This window comes from Rhinatrema bivittatum, chromosome 3 (assembly GCF_901001135.1).
Source record: "Rhinatrema bivittatum chromosome 3, aRhiBiv1.1, whole genome shotgun sequence".
Lineage (NCBI taxonomy): Eukaryota > Metazoa > Chordata > Amphibia > Gymnophiona > Rhinatrematidae > Rhinatrema > Rhinatrema bivittatum.
The window spans coordinates 216,744,154-216,769,538 of record NC_042617.1 but is presented as its reverse complement, the minus strand read 5'-3'; the positions used below and the strand labels follow the sequence as shown (position 1 = coordinate 216,769,538).

At 43.7% G+C, this 25,385-nt stretch overlaps 1 protein-coding gene across 1 annotated transcript; it reads left to right on the top strand.

Moving 5' to 3' along the window:
- Positions 1-698: 698 nt before the first annotated feature.
- Positions 699-24,225, top strand: FAM89A (family with sequence similarity 89 member A). The gene is made up of 2 exons (XM_029594196.1): positions 699-1,546; positions 21,849-24,225. The coding sequence occupies exons 1-2, from the start codon at positions 1,349-1,351 to the stop codon at positions 22,107-22,109; spliced, it is 459 nt and encodes a 152-aa protein (XP_029450056.1). The 5' UTR covers positions 699-1,348; the 3' UTR covers positions 22,110-24,225.
- The last annotated feature ends 1,160 nt before the right edge of the window (positions 24,226-25,385 follow it).

Here is a 25,385-nt window from a genome sequence, read left to right as displayed (position 1 = left end):
TTCTGAAGAACACTAAAAAACATTTAAGCCTTGTGAGTAAGACCAGTGATAGGGAGAGGAAGGGAGGACTAGGAATGGGGAACAGAGAAGGAGAGAGGACCGGAGATGGGAGTGGGGGGGGGGGGGGGGGAGATCAGCGTGGGGGGAGGTATGGAGAGTTCAGCAATCTGGAATAGGAGAAGAGGAGGAAGAAGGAGGGAATTTCTGGGATTGGAGAAGGGAGTAGGAGGCATTGGGGTGGATTCCAAAATCTGGGGAAAAGAGAGAGAGGTTGGAAGGATCCAAGATCAAAGGTGAGAGGATGTGAATTGCCATGAGGGGTGGGGATGAGGAGGCAGGTATCCCATGCTCTGGACCTGCACTACCTTGCAACCCCTCTCTAAACTCATATCCAATCTGGCATATATATATATATACACACACACACCGAGCACCAAAATCTCTCTCACACACAAAAACACTTCCTCCTTTCCCATTCATACCTCTTTGCTCTGTCTACTCCAAGCTCATCCCTCCCCTTCTGTTCCCTGTACCTTACCTGGGATCTATTTCAAGTTCAGGGGGGTGGGGGTACGTTACCTGGGAGGGACAGGGGCTGGATCAGGATGCAAAGGGCTGTTCTCTTTGAGCGAGATTTAGCACAGCTGGAATACAGAAACATCTTCATCCTGTTTGCTGCCCCCTCCCCCCTGATTGTTGCCGCCCTAGGTTCAGGGCTAGTGTCCGTACTGACAAATCCAGGCCTGGGGACTTGCTGAGGGGATGCACTTGTGATTCCGTCACAGGGGCCAATCGCAGGATCTCACATTTTTAGGACATTTGCAGGGCGCAGGCCTAGCGACCCCAAGTCACTCCTTTCAGTCACGAGTTTATTATTATGGGGCCTGCAAGCATTTGAATCGGCGCTGGCCCAAAGCCTGTCACTTCCCCGAGTGGGTGTTGCAAACATCTGGAGCTTATTGCAGCATCAGCCAGCGTCTGATTCCAGCCAACAACAACAACAGCTTCGCTCCGAGTTCAGGCCCTGGGGCGGCTCCCGAACATATCTCCGTCGATGCGAAGGCCGGGACCTTCCGCTCTCCCCCGCTAGGCAAGAGAGAGAGAGGCGCGGCGGCTCAGCAGCTTACTGCACGGTCACAGAAGGGATCGGCAGAGCAAAACCGAACAGACTTCGCTTTAGCTGGGTCGGGGTAATGGGATAGAGACCTCTGTGCTGTTTTTGAAGCCGTCGTGCAGCACAAGTGAGACGAAGAGAGCAGAAGGTAGTAGGGCAGCGTGCGGAGTTGGAGCCCCCGGGAGCACTGCTGCTCATGAGCGCCCCGCCTGGAACGGCTCGGACACTCGGCAGATGGAGGGGCTCCCGCCGCTGCCCAGGAGCCTGAGCGGGCTGCTGAACTCCAGCGGCGGCGCGGGCTGGCGGGACCTGGAACGCGTCTACGCGCAGAAGTCGCGCATCCAAGACGAGCTGAGCCGCGGAGAGGACTCTCTGCACCTCGCTAAACCTCCCAACTTGGACGCGGCCATGGCATTGCTCCGCAAAGAGATGGTGAGCGAGTGACACCCGGGGGGGGGGGGGGGGGGTGCAGGGAAGGAAGAAAAAGTATGGAAAATACCCCCTGAGGATAAGAACATAAGAATTGCTCTACTGAATCAGACCAAGGGTCCATCAAGCCCAGTATCCTGTTTCCAACAGTGGCCAATCCAGGTCCCAAACATTGAGGCGGATGCAATTCAGTGTGCTCAGTCTAGCACACAGCTTGCTGTGCATTTGGACATACTAGAAAAACTCCCGATGCAATAATGGGATTAGCGTATCCAAAACACACTTCCAAACCAGCCAGTAGCTAATAGTGCTCATCACATGTAAATGCCATGTAGATGAGTCTATTAGCTATTATCCCCTATGCAAAAAATCACCATGCGCCCTGGAGCTAGCGTTGTCTTCACCTGCTCAAAGCCACCACAAAAAGCCAAAAATACTGCTTTTCTGTGGTTCCTCCTACTTAGTATCATCCCAGTACTAAGTAGGAGGAACCACAAGAAGCAACATGAAAAAAAAAAATTGACAGCGATCAGGTTAGGAAAATGAATGCTCAATTTACAATTGTCCGTTTTCCTATCCTGTGGCTGTGCATGGGTTAGGAAAACAGAGGCTCATTACATGAGCACAGGCCCATCTCCTGGGCGCCCGATGCTATGGACACGCTAGGGATGCACAATTTATCCCTAGCACATCCGTTTTAGTGTGGCAGCTCATTTGCATCAGGCGCCCAGGAGAGGGGGATGTGTACGCATTGAAAAAACATGCGCCCAGTCTGGATGCATGCTTTTTTTGTGCTTGATGCTGCGTCGGCCCCATTATTAGATAGATTCCATGCTGCTAATGCCCAGGGTTCAGTAATTGTTTTCCCCAGGTCTACCTGGTTAATAGTTTATGAACTGCGCCTCCAGGGACTTGTCCAGCCCTTTTTTAAACCCAACTATGCTACCTGCCTTTACCACATCCTCCAACAATAAATTCCAGATCATTTTATACTTCCATTAAATGTATAAAAGGATGGCTAAAATCCTTGCTTTCCATAATTTGTTGCTTCCTTAAAACTAGTCCATCTTTCAAAGAAGTCTAATTAGAAATTAGAGCTTGACTATAAATTACTGCTGTGCTATACAAACAGTGGCCCTTACACAGAATAGAAACCGAGGGAAATTTTCTAAAGGATTTACATGCTTATAAACTGGGTTTTACATGTGTAAATGCACTTTATGGCTGTAAGTGGGCTTTTGAAAATTACAATACATACCATTCAATTGCAATAGGTTTTGCAAGTGTAAGTGCATTTTAAGGATGTAAAAGATTTTTGAAAATTGCAATGATAATATTACATTTATGTGTGTAACTCCTTTGAAAATTACCTTCATATAATCGAATAGGTCTGTCCAATTTCCTTCCTGTTGCAGTGCCATTTACCTAGTCACCTTCATTTTAGGTTGTTTTTTTCCTCAGGAATTTCAGTTTTTATTACTAGAACAAAACAGGACAATCAGTGGAAAAAATGACATTTTTCTAGATAAATATCAAAGTTTAGTTTGGTAGACAGAAGCTAGGACAATAGAAAAATATATATTAAGCAGATTAGAAGTCTAGAGCAGGGATTCACAAACTTACGGGCTGATACAGTACAGTGCGCTCGCCAGCTCTCCCGCACGTTTTTCTGTATCGGTGAAGCGCACCGTTAGCCCGGGTTTGGCCGCGCGTTTGACGCACTAGCTTTAACCCTTTTACAGTAAGGGGTAATAGCGCGTCGAAAACATGCGGCCAACCCCCCCCCCCCCTCCCAAAACTAATAGCGCCTGCAACCTGCAAATGCATGTTGATGGCCCTATTAGTTATTCCCACGCAATCCAGAAAGCAAAATGTGCAGCGAAGCCACACATTTTACTTTCAGAAAATAACACCGGCCCAAAGGCTGGCGTTAATTTCTGCCGGCGCCGGGGAAGTGTACAGTAAAGCAGAAAAAACTGCTTTTCTGTACACCTTCCGACTTAATATCATAGCGATATTAAGTCTGAGGCCCCCAAAAAAAAAAAAGTCAAAAATTAAAAAAAAAATGTAAAATCGGCCCATGGCCCGGAAGACGGACGCTCAGTTATACCGGCGTCCATTTTACGAACCCGTGGCTGTCAGCGGGTTTGAGAACCGACGCTGGCAAAATTGAGCGTCGGCTGTCAAACCCGCTGACAGCCGCCGCTCCTGTCAAAAAGGAGGCGCTAGGGACGCGCTAGTGACCCTAGCACCTCTTTTTACCGCGGGCCCTAATTTGCATAGGCCACCCTCCTGAATCGTGTGCCCAGGAGAGTGGCCTGTGCGCACGCCGGGAGAGTGGGCGCTTGCCGGCTCTCCCGCGCGTTTTTCTGTATCGGCCTGTTATAAAGAAGAGAACCACACAATAGGCTTTTATGTAAACATTCATCACCTCTTCTCTCAATATATCCACTTTGCTCTTCCGTCTCCCAACATCTCCTCTCAATCTTTCCCTTTTTCCAGTATTTCTCTTTTCCCCCTCCTGCCCACCCAATGTCTTCTCTCTTCCTTTCCAATCTTTCCAGCATCTCCATTTGTTTCTCAGTATCCTCTTCCTTCTTCCAGAAGGACTCTGTACAACCCTTCAATAGTGGCTCCAGTAGTAGCAGCTCTGGTTTTCCTCTTCTGGTATAATTCAGGGTCACTTTAAATACTTATGGGGCTCTGGGCAGACTTTTGTGTATCTCTCAGATTGATTTCACCCCATGTAAACAAAAAAAACCAAAAAAAAAAACGCTATACATAACCTATTACAAAATTAAATAAATCTACAAATAGAACAGCATTATAGCTAATCTTTCTCAGATGTATTCACTTCTCTTTACACTAGGTCCTAAAAAAAACCAATATACCTCCTATTAGGAAAATAAAACAAGTCAGGCTGCTATACATCTCTACACAATTAGCAGAATACCTCGCCTCAGTCATGCATGCAGAACATAGACAGACTCTCACCAAATACAGAATAAAGAGACCATAAAGTAAATAGAACTATGTAGACAAAAACTGAACTGGAAATGGCATCGCGCCAGACCCTGTATGCAGTGTAACAATGGAATAACAAGCATCAACATTCTTTATAAAACAATATAATCAAGAAATATAAAACAATCATAATAATAAAACTGTATCAATAAAAACAAATATTTCAAAACTGCTGATGAATAGAACAGTATTCAGTAATCAAAATCTCATACAAATTTTAAAAGATTTCCCAAACATCAATAAAATATTTCAAAACAGCAGACACATCAAACAAATAATTAAAACTAGCAAGGATAAAAAAAAAATCCCCCGCTCCCCATAACTGTCATCCAACAGACCCTTACTAAAGGCAGAATAAGGAACCAAACAACAATAAAATCAAGAATTATAAAATATCAATCATAATAATAAAGCCATCCTAATAAAAATAATAAACATTTCAAAATAACTGATTAATAGAACATCCAGTAATTAAAATCACATAATGTTTATAAATTTCCCAAAACACCAATATAATATTTCAAAAAGCAGACATCAAACATCCAAAAATGAAATTAATAAGGATTAAAAATATTTCCCCCTCTCAAAACCTGAGATTTTTTTTTATTTCCATTCACCCTGAGATTTTCATGGATTGAAGAGGGGAGGAAAGTGGGCCACACAAACTTCTCTCTATCTCTCAGACACCCTCTCTCTCACACATGCACATGCAGGCTCTCACCCACATGGAGAGGAAGAGAAGCTTAGTGGTTAAGGCAGTGGGCTATGAACCAGGGTTCAAATCCCACAGTTGCTCCTTGTGACCTTGGGAAAGTCACTTTAACCTCTGTTGCCTCCATCACAAACATATTGGGAGATTCAGCAAGCTGTAGTAGTGCTCTAACATGTGTTAAACAGCGTATGTCATGCTATAGATGCTGTATATTGCACAAGAGAGCACTATGATGGTGATAAATACAATATTTTGCATCTCCTTACCCTTCTACCCTCCCCTATTGCATTTACCTTCTTTGCATGCAATTTGCATGCATGAATACAGCAATTTAAATGCAGAGAAGTAATATATAGGCATAGGTGGTCAGCAGCAATAAAATAACAAAAAACTTATTTGAAAAGCATTAAATGTTAGGTGGAAGGTCTGGGACCCTAACGTCAGTCCCAAGGCTCCTGCCTCACATTTAAAGAGCCAGCAAAGAAAAAAAATGTTGTGGTCACATGGGGAGGTTGAGCAGGGGTCAGTGTTAACCCCTGTCTCAACCCCAGGCTGCCACTCGAAACAGCCCCTACTCCCTCAAAGTTAGAAAATAGAAAAAGCCCATGCAGTAATGGCCCTGGCCCCCACCTCCCCTGAAAGGTCCAATAGAAAGAATACGATCCTGGGCCCCCCATCCCCCCTTCCCCCACCAAAGACCATTGATAAAGATTAGTGTCCTGGTCTCCCAGCCCCCCTCTCCTCCAAAGATCATTAATAAAGATTAGAGTCCCAGTTCCCCGGCCCCCTACCCCCTCCTCCCCAAAGTCCAGCAATAGCATGCCCCCCCCCCCCCAGCCACCCTCCTGAGAGCAAAAAAAAAAAATGAAGGTCCTGAGCCCCAGCCCCCTCTTCCCATCTATGGTCTTCACAACCAGCAACCTTTCGTCACCAGGGTCTTTAGTGAACACCAAACTGAAAAATGTGTTTAATATTTCTGCCATTTCTTATTCTCTGTCTACACATTGCTCCTTGTCAACTTTCAGTTTCACTATACCACGTCGGGCCTTCCTTCTTTCTTTGATATATCTAAAAAATGTTTTGTCACCTCACTTTATCTCTTTGGCAGTCCTTTCTTCCACTTGACCTTTTGCTTTCCTAATTCTTTCCTTCATCTCTCTCAGTTTCACTAGGTATTCTTCCCTGTGTTCCTCTTTTGGGATCCTTTATACTTCGTGAACGCTGTTCTTTTTGCCTTTATTTTTTTCAGCCACTTTCTTTGAAAACCAGATAAATTTCTTTTTCTTCTTACTTTTGTTTACTTTTCTAACATATAGGTTTGTTATCTTTGATAGCTCCCTTTTGTCACGGAGTGTGAGTCCTAGGACTGTGTGACATGATTGGTACTACCTAGGTCATGAGGACAGGCTGGGTTCATGCCGACAGCAGGCAGACATTCTATTGGCTGGAACTGAGAGGAGGCTTCACCTATACCAGCCTCTTCCCCCGCAGGTTGAGCTCTTGGGTTCTGAGGCTAGCAGGATGTAATGTCCACAGTAGGAAGAGCACTCCAAGGGTCAAGGCAGACAGTGATCGGATGATGTCTATATCCAGACAGTGGTTGAGGCAGGTGGAGAACACATGGGAACTGGCCAAAAACCCCCAGCTCACCAGAGAATTCCATTGACACTTTCCCCACAAGCCAAAGGACCTGGGGAGGGGGCTTAGAGGAGGGGTACAATAATGCCATGCCAACTGCTGTGCCCATCTCACAACCAGCATACCCTACCTGCAGTTAGGCCCAGAGATGCTGCCACCACATTGCAGCAGGGTTGAAGCAAGCAGAGAGGAAGGCAGAATCTGGATAGAAGTCAAGGCACAAAAGATTAGTCAGAGGAGGCAAGGAGAACAGAGGACAAGGACAAAGAAGGGCTGGAACAAGTCAAAGGACCAGGGACAAGGCAAGGACTGGAACAAGGCAGGGACAGGAGGACACAGCAGGATTGGGATCTGTACAAGGAGCAGGAATAAGCAGGAACTGGAATGAGGCATGAACAAGACAGGATCAAGTAGCAACTAACACCAGTGAAGAATAGGAGGACCTGTTGCTGAGGCGTCTATATACTGCACCATCGGCCCAGGGTGGCTGACATCACAAGAGTGTGCCAAGAAACTATTCTCACCATGGGGGCCATTAAGTGCAGAGAGCATGCACTAAGGCCTGGCCCAGGCAGGAGCATAGGCGGGGGGGCAATATGGTGGCAGTGTCTCATGGCCTAATTGCAGGTAAGTGTGTCAGCTGCGAGATGGGCACCACGGTAGGCACAATATCCTTCCTGAAAGCTCCCTCCCCAGGTCCTTTGGCATGGGCTTGAGGGGGAATTCTCTCTCTGGTGAGTTGCGGGGTTCTTGGCTGGTTCCCATGTGTTCTCCTCGGGGTTGTATCCTTTCCAGGAGATTAGGTAATGTAACTTGTCCCTTATTCTCTTGGCTTCTAAAATAGTTTGTACCTTGTATTCAGTATCTGAATCTATGGCTATGTTTTCAAGCATGAGGGCTCGTCAAGATCCCAAGATAGTACCTGTGGTTACAACAAGGATACGTGGAACATATTGTGATTACGTAGATTAGGAAGCAACCAGAGCTGATAGGTACTGGTCTCACCTGGTGGAGAACCCTGGGAAGGGTCCAATGAAACATGGAGACAACTTAAATGAGGGAAGTTTTAGACAAAAGTTCCAGGTGCTAATCCAAACCCTCTCTCCTTTCATGCCCATTCTTCTATTTTTCTGCAGCCCTGAGGAGATGCTGACAAGTGTTTTTCCAAAGCTCTCCAAGTTTCTGAATGGTGTTTTCTGCCACCAGAAAAGGACCCATTAGTAGGAGTGGAATGGTGTCCTTGGGTGCTGACCATATGCAATAGTAAATAGCGAGGATCCAACTGTTGTGTTTTGGACATTGAAGCGTGGGCCCTTGATCCCTGCAAGAGATGGCACCTCCCACGGGGCGGAGCCCCACGGGGCTTGCAGCAATAAGCTAGCTCTAGTCAGAGATTGACACAGAGGAGGCTTAGTCTTTATTGTACTGCAATGTAGATAGTGACCCTAGGAACCAGCAATGATCCCAGCCAGAGGAGTGGAACTCAGATGGTAGTGTTCTGTCTGGAAGCTGCAGAATGGAAATGTAGTTACACAGTCTCACCAGGTCCCGAGAGGGAGATGGGTCCTTTAGTGGTCCACGAAGCGGAGTAGGCTGAGAACCCAGGTCTAGCTGGAAAGGCCAATGAGAGTAGATCCAGTAGTGGTCCGCGGTGCGGATAGGCCGAGGATCTACGTGGAGAGAGATGAGACAAATCAGAGACAGCACTGGAGCAGTAGTACTCACTCTGATGCTGGCAGTTGAAGTAGGAGAGAACCCCCGAGGAGCAAAGGTCCGGGACGAAATAAGGCCCCAAGGAGCGGGTATCTTAGGCGTCCTTGAAAATAATAGGTAACCCTGGAGGGTAGGCAGGAGCGAGGCAAGGCCCCCGAGGAGCGGGTACCAAAGTTGTCCTGGAGCGAGAGTACACAGAGCGGAGGCGTCTGGTAACGTGGAGAGATCAGCATGGAGGATTCCTTGCTAACTCGTAGCTGGAATTGTGAAATGGGTTTATATATCCTGAGCCTGTGACATCATGCAGTGGGGACGCCCCCGAGGTTCCCACCATGATGCATGGAAAGGACGGGGCTGCGCGCGCGTGCCCTAGGTGATCCAGGGAGAAAGATGGCAAACGCAATCGCTCATGCTGGTCCGGGGACACCGAAGGGGTCGGCGTAGAGAAGCGGAGGCAGCCATCTTCCCAAGATGAACGGAGCTAGGCAGAAAAAAGGTGAGAAACAGAGGGCACAGCTGTCTGCGACCGACGGGCGCAACACCAGCTGATTCTCCCATGTGTTTATTATGGCAGAACTAAGCCCAAGGTAGAGGGGGTGCCCAAACTTCCTGTCTTTCACTGATGTAGACCCTAAGGAATGCCTTTAGGATCTGATTTATTCATTCTTTTTGCCCATTGGCCTGGGGATGGTAGGCAGATGCAAAGTCAAGGGCAATATTCATTTGAACTTCTCTGTTGTTTACTGTGTTCTGGTAGTCTGTGAAGGCAGAAAATATTTTGAAGGATGTGACAAATGAGTTCCGACACCGTTGGCAGACCTAGAAGTGGTACAAAATGCACCCTTCTAGAAAAGCAGTCCACTGTGACCCAGATTACTGTACACCCTTCAGAGGGAAGAAAATCCGTTATAAAGTTCATTGCCATGTGAGACTAGTGTATTTCCAGAACTGGTAATGGTTGTAGGAATCCCCAAGGGCGTAAATGGAACAGCTTATTGGGAGCACAGTTAGGACAAGACTCAGTATATTGTTGGAAATCCTTAGAAACTTGAAACCAAAAGAGAAATTCCAATGTCTTCTAAATGATTGGATGTATGGCTACCTTGGAGTCATGGGCTCAATGGAGAACTTTCTCCCTGATGCGTTTGCACACCACAGTTTTCCTGGGTAGTACTGTGATGGGGATGATAGCAAGGATTTTGGCCAGATCAACAACGTGTTGAGGTGTATCTTGGCTGTTCACTAGCTCAAGAGTGTGAGAGGGCATCCACTCGTTTGATTTTTTTTTCTGCTAGATAGTACATCAAATGAAAATCAAAGCAGTTGAAAAAGAGTGACCAACTTGCCTGCCGCGGGTTTAATCTTTGAGCCTGCTGTAGATACGGAAAGGTTATGTTTTTGTTATCCGTGATTATGCTAATGGGATGAATAGCTCCTTCCAGGAGGTGTCTCCACTTTTCAAGGGCAAGTTTTATTGCCAGAAGTTCCTAGTCTCCAATAATATAATTCCTCTCAGGTATTTTGAAAAGAAGAAACACATAAGCGTGGGGGTAACTTGCTTGATGTGACGGTTACTACCCTTAACCAAAAAGTCTGATGCTACACTTTTGAAGCAATTCCAGTCTTGCACATTGCTTTCTGATTCACCGGCAGGGGGAGAAGGAAATTGATCTCAAACAGTAACCAACAAGAGTCCTGACCTTGGCAGTCTATGTAACTGTTAAGTATGGGAACCTAATAAACACTGGGTCATTCTTGCACTGGAATTTGAATGGGAAAACATGGCACTGACCCTAATGGATGAGGTGTCCACCTTTTTGGGGATCAGGGAGTTGTAGCCAAGAGGCATTAAGAAAAGCTGACTTGAGTTGGTTAAAGGCTTGGATGGCAGCTTCAGGCCAGTTTCGGGTGTCAGAACCCTTTTTGGTTAGGACGGAGAGAAGTGCCGCTCTGAAGGAGTAATTGTGGATGAATTGATGATAATAAGTGAACTCCAAAAATTGCTGGAAGGTCTGGAGGTCATTACTGAATAGCAACCAGCTTATCGGGATCCATCCTGAGTCCTTGGCTAGAGACAGGGTAACGCAGAAAGAGTAATTTCATTTGCTCAAAGGAGCACTTCTCTAATTTGGCATACAATCGGTTCTTTCTTAGTTATTGCAGGATAGTTTTGATGTGTTCTCTATGTTGAGCAAGAGAGCGGGAGTAAATAAGGAAGTCATCTAGATATACTAGGACATATGATTATAAGAGATCCCTGACGATTTTGTTTAACATGTGCTGAAACACCCTGCAGGGGCATTGCAGAGACCAAAGGGCATGACCAAGTACTTATAGTGGTCATCCAGATGTTGAATGCTGTCTTCCATTCGTGTCCCTCACAGAACTTAATTTGTGGGGTAACCAGGGCCAGCGGAAGCACTAGGCCTGGGCCTAGGCTGCCGACCATTAGGGGACGTGAGCCATGTGGGGCCGCGAGCGACAGCGCCAAAAAGAAGTGGAGATTGCCGAATCTCCACTCCTCTTTGGCGCCACCGTTCACGGCCCCACATGGCTCACGTCCCCTAATGTGGGTGGCGGCGCGATCGGGAGGGGGGGTGGCGCGACCTGGTGGGGGCAGCGAGACGAGGGGGAGGGCGGCACAAGGCAGAAGGTGCCTAGGGTCGCCTAGTCCCCTTGCACCGACGCTGGGGGTAACTGCCTGAAATGCAGTTCTTTTCAGATTTAAGAGGCAGAGTAGCAGGGGGTATTCTGCTCCAGCCCCTCCCCTACAAAGCAGCCTGCGGGGGATGAGCCTGGAGCACACAGAGAAGAACACAGCTACCCTGCTCCCTAATCCAGCCTGTCCTCTCTTGTTTCCCCTGTCCCCCACTACTTTTCCTGTGTTGCAGGGAAAGAAGAAGGGTTGATTCTGAAACAAACATTGCAGAGCAAAGAACAGACACAAAAAACGGATTTGAATTAGCACAAGTCTGAAACTTGTGAGCACTAATGCCAGTTGTTAAGACTTCAGCCCTGGCTTTGATGGATGGCATTGCTGCTCACAACTTTCAAACTTCTGCTAATTCAGCCACTTTTTGTGTCCATTACCAAGGGTTTAATTTCTGGCAAAATACCCAGAATGGCACCTGAGAAAGCAGAGCAGAGCCAGCAGTATATATCAGTTCTCGCTTCCTCGAGGAAACAGAAAAGAGCCAGCAGTTGCATGGATTATTTGTGGCCCCCAGCCCTTGGAGGAAGCAGACTGATGCAATACCATGTGCAATACCATGTGTTGCGTTTTGGACGTGCTTCGATAATCCTTGATGCAATACAGGGATTAGTGTGTCCAAAACATGCGTCCAAACTGCAGTGTACCTAATAGCGCTCATCATGTAAATTCCATTTAGATGAGGCTATTAACTATTACCCGCAATGCAAACAAATCCCGCGCGGCTAATACGCCCTTTGCAACGCAGCAAATTTTGGGCTGGCGTGAAGGTATGCCACACTCAAGGGCTTATTGTTAAAAACAAAAAATCCTGCTTTCTGTAATTCCTCCTATTAGTATAGAGGTGATATTAAGTAGGAGGAACCACAGAAAGCAGATTCTGGTAAAAAAAAAAAAAAGTCAGGTAAAAAGACATTAATTCTGGGTGCCCAATATAAATGCACCAGATACACAGTCCAGGCCATGTATTGTTATGCGCCAAACATGCTTATGACGCTTCTCCATGGATACAAGAACACTTAGATTTTGTAGAAAGTATAATTTTTTATTGAGCAATATAAGTATTCTTGGGAGATGCTGGATGCCCGTTCTCTGACAAACTGACCACCAGCATCACGTCGTATACATGAACTGATCCTTTTTTTATAAATAAAATACAATACAGTACTAGGTCAGAAATTCTTACATTGCATGACCACCTGGAGTATCATTTACATAGGTTGTCTTGTCAACAGCACGATAGAGTATCCCTAAATTACCCTGACCAGTTCTCCAAGTTGGGGCCCATTTACCATCACTCTTTAGATAATCCTTTGTTCTGTTAAAATCTTGCTGTTCAAGGCAATCGTTATATCTTAGGCTGTGTGCTGTGTTTACAGATGCCCCTGTTACAGTTGCCCCTGTAACCAACATTCTAGCCTGACGTTCTAACCGTTGCCATCTGCATTTGTGACCCTATAATTAGGCATCACAAATTGTCGCCAGCTTCAACTGCTGTCTAGGTGTCCTTGGAATTCCTCCAGGTCAGGCTCAGTAGGGCATTTAAAGTTCACATAGCCAGAAAGGCTAAGATAGCAGAGGATTCTGGGTCAGTTGCCGTCTCCATGTTGGCCTCAAGCTCAGGCACACATATCAGTATCTTGTGCATGTATATTGTGCCGGTAGCAGGAGAAAATGGGAGCTCATATTGAGCGTCCATTTTCCTAACCCGCACTGACAGCCACCTCTCCTGTGCGCCCGATATCAAGGATGCACTAGGGATGCACAATTTTCCCTAGGGCCTTCTTTGTAGTGCCACCTCTCATTTAAATATTGCATCGCGTGCCCAAGAGAGGTGGCTGGGCGCGCGTTAGGAAAACGGGCACTCAACATTGAGCGCCTGTTTTCTATGCACAAATATTGCATCGGCCCCAGAGAGTGTTGGAGCTGCATACCCTGAGACAAGGGCAGCCACATGGCTTTGATTCAGGAGTGTGTAAGAGACAGTTTATACCTGGCCCTTGTCCTACCCCTTTGCACAGCTCACATCTGGCCTGGCCACGCCCATTTCACCCCCTTCCACAATTCCACTTCCTTTCTGACTACAAATTAAGCCTTGCTGATATGGTTGTACATACCTCAAAGATCCAGTTTTGTAAAAATGATGGTGCCCTGGAGTCATAAGAACATAAGAAGTTGCCAGAATGTAGTATCCTGTTTCCAACAGTGGCCAGTCCAGGTTACAAGTCTCTACATCATACGTGAATGTTCCTTCTCCGTTGCAGGTCTTAAATTCTGGAACACGCTCCCTTTTGAAATGCGGCAGTGTAACTCTATTAAAAACTTCAGAACCCTTTTAAAAACTTTTTTGTTTGTCTGCTTATTTTTAATTCTTTTATTTTTGTGTTTTTGATGACACATGATTTTATTTTGTTATATTTATGAGTTTTATTATTGATGTTTTAATGCTTGTTCCTTTGTAAATCGCCTAGAGCTTTTTTGTGTTAGGCGATCCATTAAATTCAATTAAATGTAAATGTAGGTACCTGACAAGAACCCAAACATTAAATAGATCCCATGCTAATAAAACCAGTATTAAGTAGTGACTATTCCGTAAGTCAACTAAACCCAGCTACATCAACTGTCCTAACCATATCCTCTGGCAATGAATTCCAGAGCTTAATTGTGCATTGAATGAAAAAGAATTTTCTCTAATTTGTTTTAAATGAGCTACTTGCTTACTTCATAGAGTGCCGCCTAATCCTTGTATTATCCATAAGAGTAAATAACTGATTCACATCTATCTGTTCAAGTCCTTTCATGATTTTGTAGACCTCAATCATATCCCCCCTCAGCCATCTCTTTACCTTGCTGAACAGCACTAAACTATCTCCTTTATCATTTTAGTCATCCTTCTCTATACTTTCTCCAGTACAACTATCTTTTTTGAGATGCAGTAACCAGAACTGCACACAGTATTCAAGGTGCGGTCTCACCATGGAGCGATACAGAGGCATTATGACATCCACCATTTTATTCGCCATTCCTTTCCTAATAATTTCTAACATTGTTTGCTTTTTTGACTGCCACAATAGATTGAGCTGACGATTTAATGTATTATCCACTATGATGCCTAGATCTCTTTCCTGGGTGATAACTCCTAATGTTGAACTTAACATTGTGTAACCACAGCAAGGGTTATTTTTCCCTATATGCATCACCTTGCACTTGTCCACATTAAATTTCCTTTGCCATTTGGATGCTCAGTCTTCCAGTCTCACAAGGTTCTCCTGCAATTTATCACAATCCGCTTGTGATTTAGCTACTCTGAATAATTTTGTATCAGTCTACAAATTTGATTACCTCACTTGTCATTTTCCTTTCCAGATCATTTATAAATATATTGAAAAGCACAGGTCCACTCCACTGATTACCCTTTTCCACTGAGAAAACTGACCATTTAATCCTACTCTCCGTTTCCTGTCTTTTAACCAGTTTGCAGCCCATAAAAGCACCTTAGACCTTTTATTTGTAAACTCATTTTTTGACAATAATGATCCCATTAGTAGTCTTCCTGTTCCCTGGTCAGATCACCACTTAATTCAATCCACCTTAACTTTAAGGTCCTCCAATCTGAACCACTCCCCATCCAAAATAGAAACTGAATTTAAAAAACCTTGTAAGCTGGATGATCTTATAGTCAGCCTACCCAAAGCCCTTGATAACCTCGATACATCCAGCACAAATGGTGCAATTAATTCTTGGGGAAACATTATGTTGGAGTTAGCCAACACCCTGTGCCCTACCATCAAGAAATGGATCTATCCATTCTCAAAACATTGAACACCCTGGTTTACCCCTCAATTAAAATCTTTAAAACAGAGTGTACGCCGTTTCGAAAGAAAATGGCGTAAACACCCTAATTCATCCTCACTTGTACTTTACAGATCGGCTCTTAGTAAGTATAGATCCAAGATGAATTCTTCTAAGTGGGACTTTTATTCTGATAAAATACACAAATTTCAATTTAACCCTATGATTTTGTTTTCTTACATATTTGAATTGACTAAAACCAATGTACAATCACTTCCCTCTGCAAATCTAACCAGAAAAGCCAACGAATTTGCCACCTTTTTAAAGAGAAAATCTATAAGCTAATTGGCAATTTAACCAGTTCCCCTAAGCAACAAATATCGCTGCCCTCCAACCCGAATTTGAGATGGTCCATCTTCAACAATGTCTCATCGCTTGAAACTGCAAATTTACTAAAGAAGATGAATCCTGCCTCCCACCCACTTGATCCAATATCGATAAAAACTCTACAGTCTGTTCCAGACATCATAACAAGTTCCCTCGCTAACATCGGCAACTTATCCTTAAATGAAGGTAATTTCCCAGACTTGTTAAAGTGCGCAGTAGTTAAGCCCATTCTAAAGAAAGCGCACTTAGATTCTGTTAACCTAACTTTCGTCCCATCTCCACACTTGCTTTTTTATCTAAATTACTAGAAAAGGTGGTTAATAAGCAATCAATGGACTATCTGGATCACAACTACTTACCTTTCCCTTCTCAGTTCGGCTTTCGTAAATTTTTTAACACGGAAACATTACTTATTTCGCTTTCCAACATTGTGTTAAGAGGCATAGACAATGGAAACTCATATTTGCTGATCCTATTAGACTTCTCATCAGCTTTTGATACCATTAATCATGAATTAATGATAAATAGACTTCAAGAAATAGGCATAGCTGATTCCACACTGTCATGGTTTAAATCTTACCTTAGTAACAGAGCATTCAAAGTCAAATTAGGCTCGGCCGAATCAGATTCAATTAACCTCAGTTTTGGGGTACTGCAAGGCTCCTCCTTATCTCCCACCCTTTTTAATATTTACATGGCTCCTCTTTGCAGATTTTTAGCCAGCTTAGGTCTTGTTCATTTTATATATGCGGGCGATGTGCAAATTCTACTCCCCATAGAAGGGTCCATAGAGAATACTTTGAAACTTTGGAATATATATTTCAAATCCATACAACAATTACTTACTCAGATATTTTTAACTTTAAATCATTCTAAAACAGAAATTTTACTGATCTGTACAAAGTTAAGAACAAGATAACATCAGAAATAAAACTGTTACAAACTACACACACTATTTTTCAGGAAGTTAGAGACTTAGGCATTATTTTAGATAGTGAATTTAATTTTAAGAAATCCATAAAAGCCACAGTAAAAGAAGGATTCTACAAATTACAGATTTAAAAAAAAAAAATTAAAACCTTTGTTACACGACAACGATTTTAGAACAGTCCTTCAGTATCTACTACTTTCCAAACTAGATTATTGTAATGCCATACTACTGGGCCTCCCTGCATCATCAATTTGCCCTTTACAACTCCTGCAAAATGCCGCTGCTCAGCTTTTAACTAGCTACAAAAAATACGACCACATTACCCCTGTTTTGAAAGACCTCCATTGGCTCCCCATTCATCATAGAATTCAGTTCAAATGTCTGACCTTAATTCACAAAACCATATATGGAGAAAAAATCAAATGACTTAATGCAGCCTTGCATATTCATACCGCTCAGCGAAATCTACGATCCTCGGGTAAGGCACTGTTATCCATTCTATCCCCAAAATCAGCTCATCTAAATACTGTTCGAGACAGAGCCCTATCACTAGCAGGACCAAAAATATGGAACACGCTGCCGTTAGATATCAGGCTTGAATCACACACACATTCATTAAAAAAAAAGACATGGCTTTTTGAACAAGCATTCACATAGTCACGCTGATTCCCTTTGTGTTTTTTTATTTTTGCTTTATTTTATTATTTTATCCCCATTTATTTATTTTTGTTTTATTAGATTTATACTTACTGTATTTTATCTATGTTATTTATCATTTATAACTTTAAGGGCAGTCTTAGAGTTAGAGTTTTTAGTTTTTTCAGGTTAGAACTTAATTTTAATTAGTTGTCTTGCCTTTGATTTCTTTAATGTCTGTTTTAAGATTGTTTACCAGTTTTGCTGTATTGCTGTTTGATTTGATATGTAAACCGATAAGAAGCCAACACGAATATCACTGTTGTGGCCCCGGTCGCAAGTGCCATGACTGGGACCTTACCTTCTGTGTTGGGCTCTGGTTCGGGGGGGCGCCGCAGTGGGCACCGGGTTCCGGTCTCGATTCCGGGCGGCTGCCGTGTGGCGCTGGCGGGCCGGTGGGATACATCTTCGGCGGCGTCTCCACGAGGGAGACGCTGTCGCCTTGCTGATATAGCCCCTCCTCCCTGGGTGCACGCGCACGCGCACGCGAAAGGCCGGGAGTTAAAGCCCCTCCCCCCTGGGTGTGCACGCGCACGAAAGGCTGGGAGTTAAAGGGCCTTTCCCCGCCTCCCTTTCTGATGTCAGACGCCCCGCCTCCCTTTCTGAAGTCAGATGCCAGCAAATACTTAAGGCTGGCATCTGCCTCAGCTTACTGCCTTGCAACAAGTTTGCTGATCGTTACAGTGTGCCTCTGGAGTTCCTGCTTGTAATTGTTCCAGTTGCCTGCTTCAGTTCCAGCCTTGCTCCTGGTTCCTGTTCCAGTTGCCTGCTTCAGTTCCAGCCTTGATCCCGGTTCCTGTTCTATTTGCCTGCTTCAGTTCCAGTCCTGGTTCGTGTCCGCCTTCGGTGCCAGCCTTGGTCCTGTTCCAGACTTGCCTGCCTTGACCTCGGATCTTCTCATCAGATTCTCCTCTCGCCTAAGTCCCAGCAGCCCGGCTCCTACGGACTCCTCCTGGGGGAGCGTGGGCTTCCAGGGTGAAGATCCTTCTCTTCAATCCGTCCAGTATCTGCTTCCCGGCCTGTTCCGCTAGCCTGGAGACTATTTCCATCTTCTCCGTCAGGCCGGCCTAAGAGTCCACTAAACCGCTTTAACAATCGGTATATAAAAGTGAATGAATGAATGAATGAATGAATGAATAAATAAATAGAATCGCTTCCTGTCCCATGACTTTTTAGTTTTCTTAGAAGCCTCTCATGACGGTCTTTGTTGAATGCCTTCTGAAAATCCAAATACACCACATTTAGTGGTTCACCTTTATCCACATGAATCTCCTTCATAACAATGTAGGAGATTTGTGAGGCAAGACTTTCCTTGCTGGCTGTGTCCCATTAAACCATGTCTATCTACATATTCCGTGATTTTATTTTTTATAACAGTTTCCACTATTTTTCCTGGTACTGAAGTCAGGCTCACTGGTCTATAGTTTTCCGGATCTGCCCTGGAGCCCTTTTTAAATATCGGGGTTACATTGGCCACCCTTCAATCTTCAAGTACGATGGACATTTTAATGATAGGTTACAATTTTTTACTAAATTTCATTTTTTAGTTTCAGAACCCTGGAGTGTATACCATCCAGTCTAGGCAATTTACTACTCTTCAGTTTGTCAATCTAGCTTACAACATCTTCCAGGTTCACCATAATTTGATTCAGTTCATCTGAATCATCACACTTGAAAACCATCTCCGGAATGGGTATCTCCCAAAAATCCTCTTCAGTAAACAGAGAAGCAAAGAATTTTAGTCTTTCCGCAATGGCCTTATCGTACCTAAGTGCCCCTTTAACCCTTCGATCATCTAACGGTCCAGCCAACTCCCTCGCAGGCTTTCTGCTTCGGATATATTTTAAAAAGTTTTTATTATGAGTTTTTGCCTCTACGGCCAACTTCTTTTCAAATTCTCTCTTAGCTTGTCTTATCAATGTCTTACATTTAACTTGCAATGCTTATGCTTTATCCTATTATCCTCTGATGGATCCTTCTTCCAATTTTTGAATGAAGATCTTTTGGCTAAGATAGCCTATTTCACCTCACTTTTTAACCATGCTAGCAATTGTTTGGCCTTCCTTTCACCTTTCTTAATGCTTGGAACACATCTGGATTGTGCTTCTAAGATGGTATTTTTAAACAATATCCACGCCTGTTACACAGTCTTTACCTTTGTCGCTGCATCTTTCAGGTTTTGGTGGGTTTTTTTTAAACTATTTTCCTCATTTTGTCAAAGTTTCCCCTTTTAAAGTTCAGTGCTAGAGGCATGGATTTACTTATTGTCCCCCTTCCTGTCATTAATTCAAATTTGATCATATGATCACTATTGCCAAGCGACCCCACCACTGTTAGCTCTCTCACCAAATCCTGTGCTCCACTGGGAATTAAATCTAAAATTGCTCCCTCTCTCGTTGGTTCCTGAACCAATTGCTCCATAAAACTGTCATTTATTCCATCCAGGAACTTTATCTCTCTAGCATGCTCTGATGTTTCACTTACCCAGTAAATGTTGGAGTAATTGAAATCTCCCATTATTACTGCACTACCGGTATGGTTAGCTTCCCTAATTTCTCTTAGCATTTCACTGTCCATCTCACCATTTTGGCCAGGTTCGAGAGATCCTAGACATACGTTTTTTCAACCATCACTGGGAATACTTGCTAGCTTGGGAAAGCTGTGGTGAGGAGGAGAACACCTGGGAACTCGCTCGCAACATCTTAGACAAGTCTCTTCTGCACCAATTCCACTTGGATCATCCTGGTAAACCGGGGCCCTTGAAGAGGGGGCGTAAGGGAAGGGGTACTGTTGCGGTCCTGGTCGCTAGTCTAGCAACCGGGTCCTTACCTCCTACTTCCTGCTGGAAGCTGCGTCGGGGCTCGGTGTTTCCTGGGCCTACTGGCCCACTCTGCGGCGGTGTCTCCACGAGGGAGACGCCGCCAAGGCCCGATCCTAGCTCCGCCCCTCCAGGGGCACGCGCGCATGCGTGAAGAAGGACCTTTTAAAGGTCCAGCACCCGGAAGCAGCAGACAGCCCCCTGGATGATGTCAGACGCCGGCAGGGTACTTAAGGCCGGCGTCTGCCTGGAAGAAATCACCTGGCAATGAGGTTCCTCTGCTTAGTGTCTAGTTGCGTTCCGGCTGATCCTGTGTTGGTTCCTGTGGTTCCTGATCCTGTTCCTGCTCCTGCTGTTCCTGATCCTGCTCCAGCTGTTCCTGATCCTGTTCCTGCGGTCCCTGTTCCGGATCCCCTTGGTTTGTTTCTCGGTTCCTGATTCCGGCTCTGCTTCCGATTCTCCGTGTCTGCCGCCCACCTCGACTTCTGGATCGCCTTCTCATCTTGTCTCACTGTCGTCTCCTAAGACCCAGCGGTCCGGGTCCTCACGGGCTCCTCCCATGGGGATCTTGGGCTTCCAGGGTGAAGACTACACCTGTGCTTCTGCCGTGGTTCCGCCTCCCGGCCTATCCACCTCCGCGGAGCCTTCCATTCCTTTCTACACACTCCACCAGGCAGGCCCAAGGGTCCACCGTCCTTTTCGTAACAATGTGTTTAGAGATACATACAGTTTGAGTCCTTTAAATATATTAGTATATTCACTATTTATCTGGTAGTGACCTACAAGAGGATGATTAAACTCTTGATAAGGCCTGGGGCAATCATATGTTTAAGTTAAAAGGCTGATTATTATTATTTTTTTATTCATGTGAAAGTGTCTCCTATCTATAAATTAAAGGATGAGCTAGGGGTGGGTGGGAGGGAAATCAAAACACCCAAACTTCTGGCTGCTTCCTGCCTTTTGACTATTTAATACAGACACACAAACTCACAAAAGAATATGCCCCAATAGTTTACTTCTCCCAAAATCTTTTTAAGTTCTAAATTTCCCAAAGCAGTACTTACCAATTTTTTTCACCCACCAGCAAGGTAATCCTCTCCTCTCAGTGCTCCCACAAGATCTAATATTATGCTATCAGTTAGCTCACAAGAAATGTACTTGATTTGTTCTATTTGCAGAAAACATAAAATGAGCTAATTCACTTGCTCTCACTCCTTTTCTACTGCTAACTAGTATTTTTCTTTCTTATCCTGAAAATTAAATATCTACTATGGTATTACTAATTAATCTCCTCCTGAAACTTTACTTGATTCCACAGTAATTAAATGTATCTAAAATACTTCAGCGTGATACCCTGCCAACCAATGTCCACCCCTGAAACTAGTGGGTTAGTCTATAAACTTAGAAGGGAAGGTAGGAATTGGTGGGGGGGGGAGTGCGCCTTCCTTCTACTCTTCCTTTCTAAAACTAAGTAGAAAGAATGCCCACGAAAAAAAAAGCAATGCAAAAAAAATCAACTTTTCAAAAATTAAAAGAACAAAAAGTTATTAATAAAAACGTTCCCCCTTCAGCGTAAGGTCTCTACAGTTGAATTCATCCAGAAAAACTTGCCTATTGTAGATTAGCTCCTCCAATAAAGGCAGATTAATTCTTAGCTGTGGTGACCTATATGCGGAGCTCACATCCTGATCCAGTTAACACAGACAATGACCTCCCAAGCTTCAAAGAAAAAGCTGTCCCTTTGAACTACTAAATCCAAAGGCAGAAACAAAAAGCAATACTACTACTTAGTATTGCTATAGCATTACTTGGATGATCCAAAAAATGTAAGAGGTTTTTATATTTTGGGGGATATGTTTATAATTATTTTTGTGTTTCTTTAAGGTTGGTCTGAGACAGCTGGATATGTCATTGCTTTGCCAACTGTATTCTCTTTATGAGGCCATTCAAGAATATAAAGGTGCATGCAAGGCTGTATCAAGTGCAGAATACACATACACTTTGGAAAATGCCTTTTTTGATGAAGAGGAGGAATATTTCCAGGAGCACAGCACAATTCAGAATGACAAGAGTAACAGCACAAATGTTTACTCCATACCTGCACCTTCTATTTCCAACAGTGACTGGGTTCTAGAGTCTGTTTAGAACTTTTAGGTAAACTACACTGTTAATACTTGTATCGCTTGCTGCAACGGATCATTTACTTCAGGAAAATATTCAAGTATTTCCCTAGTCTACTTTTAAGAAAATAATGTACAACAACTTTTGTAAAGTCTTTCAGTATATTGAACAAGAATGATGGGAAATGCAGGCTGGGTGTATTCAACAATGTATGAAACTATGTAGAGGAACTGAGCTAGGGCGGGGGCAAGGTGTTTTTCAAGATGATTCTATTTGAAACCTTTCTTTAATGATTGTAGACTTTTCTGCTTCTAAGAGCAGCACAAACACTAGTCTCCGATGTACTGTAAATAATTTCTCTCTTTGCATAATAGGTGGTCAAGTGTAATCAGTCAGTTTTGGTAAACACAAAATATTGGATATTATTTTTGCCATAAGGAAACACTTATGTTTCTGTTTCTCGGAAAGGAGTTTTTTTCTCCCATTGCTCTTGCACTCTAAGGACTCATTGCTGGCCAACTGGAAGGTTGAACCATTCAGTCCTGCTGAGAGGTTTCTACAATGCTTTCTGTGATGGTGGAACAGTGTTCTTTGCACTGCTTGCACTCATTAGCTGTCACTACTGTATGGTACTCATAATGAATTAGTACAAGGCAAGAAATCCTCTTATACTCTTGCAAATTAAAACCTGTATCATGCATACAGTTGTAAAGTCCTAAGGGGAAAACTTTATAAAATATGTAAATTCTACTATTCAACTAATGAAATATGTCGTATAATTCAAAGTATTACTGCGTTATACTGTTAAAAGCTATAGTATTACTGCGTTATACTGTTAAAAGCTATAGAGCAGCATTGTCTTTGTAGGCAGGTTCAAAACGCATGACCACACCAGGCCTAATGACTGGAGCAGCCCAACTGTGTTCACTGTGCACAGGCCTAATGATGACTTTGCAGCATGGGCTGGCAGAAGGAAGCGAGAGCTGGGATGGATGTGTGGCACCCACCTTTTCAGTATACCAGCTTTTTCCAAAAGACCCCAGTGGAACAAGACACAAGTACAAATGTGCACTTTACTCACCCATATAAAAAAGAGTAATTCTTGATGCAATAAGCTAATGGCATGCTGATACAGTGGAAGTTTAAAAATAAAAGCACAGTAATGTGAAAATGTGCATGCAGAGAAATAGATGCGTGAAACATGAATTATGGTTTATTATGTGCAGAAGCCATGCTTTGTGCCCTTAAAAGATATGCACACACAAGAGTTAGAAGCTTAGCTTTTATGCTTCTAAGTCATGATGTGTGCGCAGAGCTTTTCATTCCAAACTTTTAGATGCACAATGTTTATGCTTCTAATTCATGTTTATGACTGCAAAATATTTAAGAGCACTAATCATGTTCTGCACACAACAGTATGCACAAATCATGTTTATACACATAAAGGCCGAGTACAGGAGTCCCGTACCATGAATTCTGGTTTCAGTCTCATAGACTTACACTAGCCCCAGAAATGTTACTCATTCTCTGCGCAGGAGTTAACTTCCCAGTATTAATAAAGCATGTTAGGCCTTCACACATCTCTGTATTAGGGAGAAATTGCCAATTCCTTGATTAAAATGGAATTTGTATGGAGGAATGCTAATTATTGTGCACAGATTTACTCACATTGGTGTGAACATTTTTGTGTGCTAAAATTGTTAAACAAGATTGCAGTTGCATGCACAAAATGTGCACACTAATATGACCGTATCTTATTTCATTAGGGACAAAATGGGAGAAGCTGCTTCAAGTGAATCATGGGCGCAGTGCTAAGAAAGTATAAAGGTGGCAGTTTGTCAGTGAACCCAGATCCCATGCCATCCTAAAGTCAGTCCTGATGTCAAAATACACTACATAGTACTGCACCATGTATACAGTTATGTTAAACAGTAAATATATGTTTCCAGCATTAAGATAATAGAAAGCTGGCATTCAAATCAATTTTCTCTGTATGTTAAAATTCCATATATTCTCTCTTTTTTGGAGTGGCAGCAGCCTTTGCATAGGATGCCATATTACAGATCTATCAATAAAAAAGACTCAGAACCCACAGCTTTAGACTGTAGAATGTAGTTAATAAAAACGTCACTAATGCTTTCATTTGTGTTATCATTTATTTTCATGGGGGTTTTTTTTATTTGTTTTTCACAATTTTTAAATTAAGTACGGTATATATAATCAGTAAAATCCCCCAAACTCTTAGGTGTCCTTCACTCTCCTAGTCTGAGCTCAGATACACAAACCTATTAAAATGTTCTGTAATGAGCTCTGTCAAATTACTTTTGAATGTGGATGTTGTTTAAAGTTACAAAAAACTCTACCATTTTAGCATCACTTTTCCAGAGATGAACATTTTGTAAAGTTTCATATAAAATATCATATTAACAAAGAAATGGTATTGCTTGCTTTCTAATAATTGTTAGAACAAATTTAAGATTTTCCTATTTTATATAGATTCATAGAGATAGATATAGATATATATTGTCATGGGTCTGTGCCACTGGCCACTCGCCCAGTAGCAATCCGACTAGAATTCTCTGGTTACATAAGAAACTGAACTACCGGCTAAGCTCTGGCGGGGGGGGGTGCTTTTGCACAGTTCTGGTACTCGACTCCTTGCAGCTTCCCCGGTTCCACCCTCGCAGGCTCCCCAGGTCAGGTACTCCAGCCTCTATAGCTTTAATTTATCCCTTTCCTTCCAGGGTGTCACAGCTATGGGTTCAAATCCTCTAACCCTAATTGGTGAGCTGGGTTTATCCTGGTGGTTTAAAGTCTCTATAACTTTACTTTATCAAACCACATCAGTTTCAAACTTGTACAATAAGAAAGCAACTCTCACCTTAATCAGCTTGCACGCTGCTCACAGTTGCTTCCTGCACAGCCTAAGTTTAGGCTGTGCTCCTTGGGCTTGGTTCTTGGGGAACCAGACCCTACTGCCACCTCCCACCATAGTCTGCAGCTGGGGTTTGTGCTTCCCCTTTCACTATGGCTACAACTACATCCATCCCACAGCAGCGTTCACTTAAAACTCCTGACTGCAGTCTCCAAGAATGTGTCCTCTTCTGGAGGTGGTCTCCACCACTGATCTCCCAAGTCCATCAGCTCCATCTCATCTTCATTTCTGCTCAACGCCTCTACATCCATCTCCTCTGTCTCTTCATTTGGTTCTAGTAGGACTCCTTCGTTTTCCTGCCCCACCTCTCCTTCAGACAAGCTCTCACCCTTCTCCCACCAAACCCAGACTCTCTCATCCTCTTG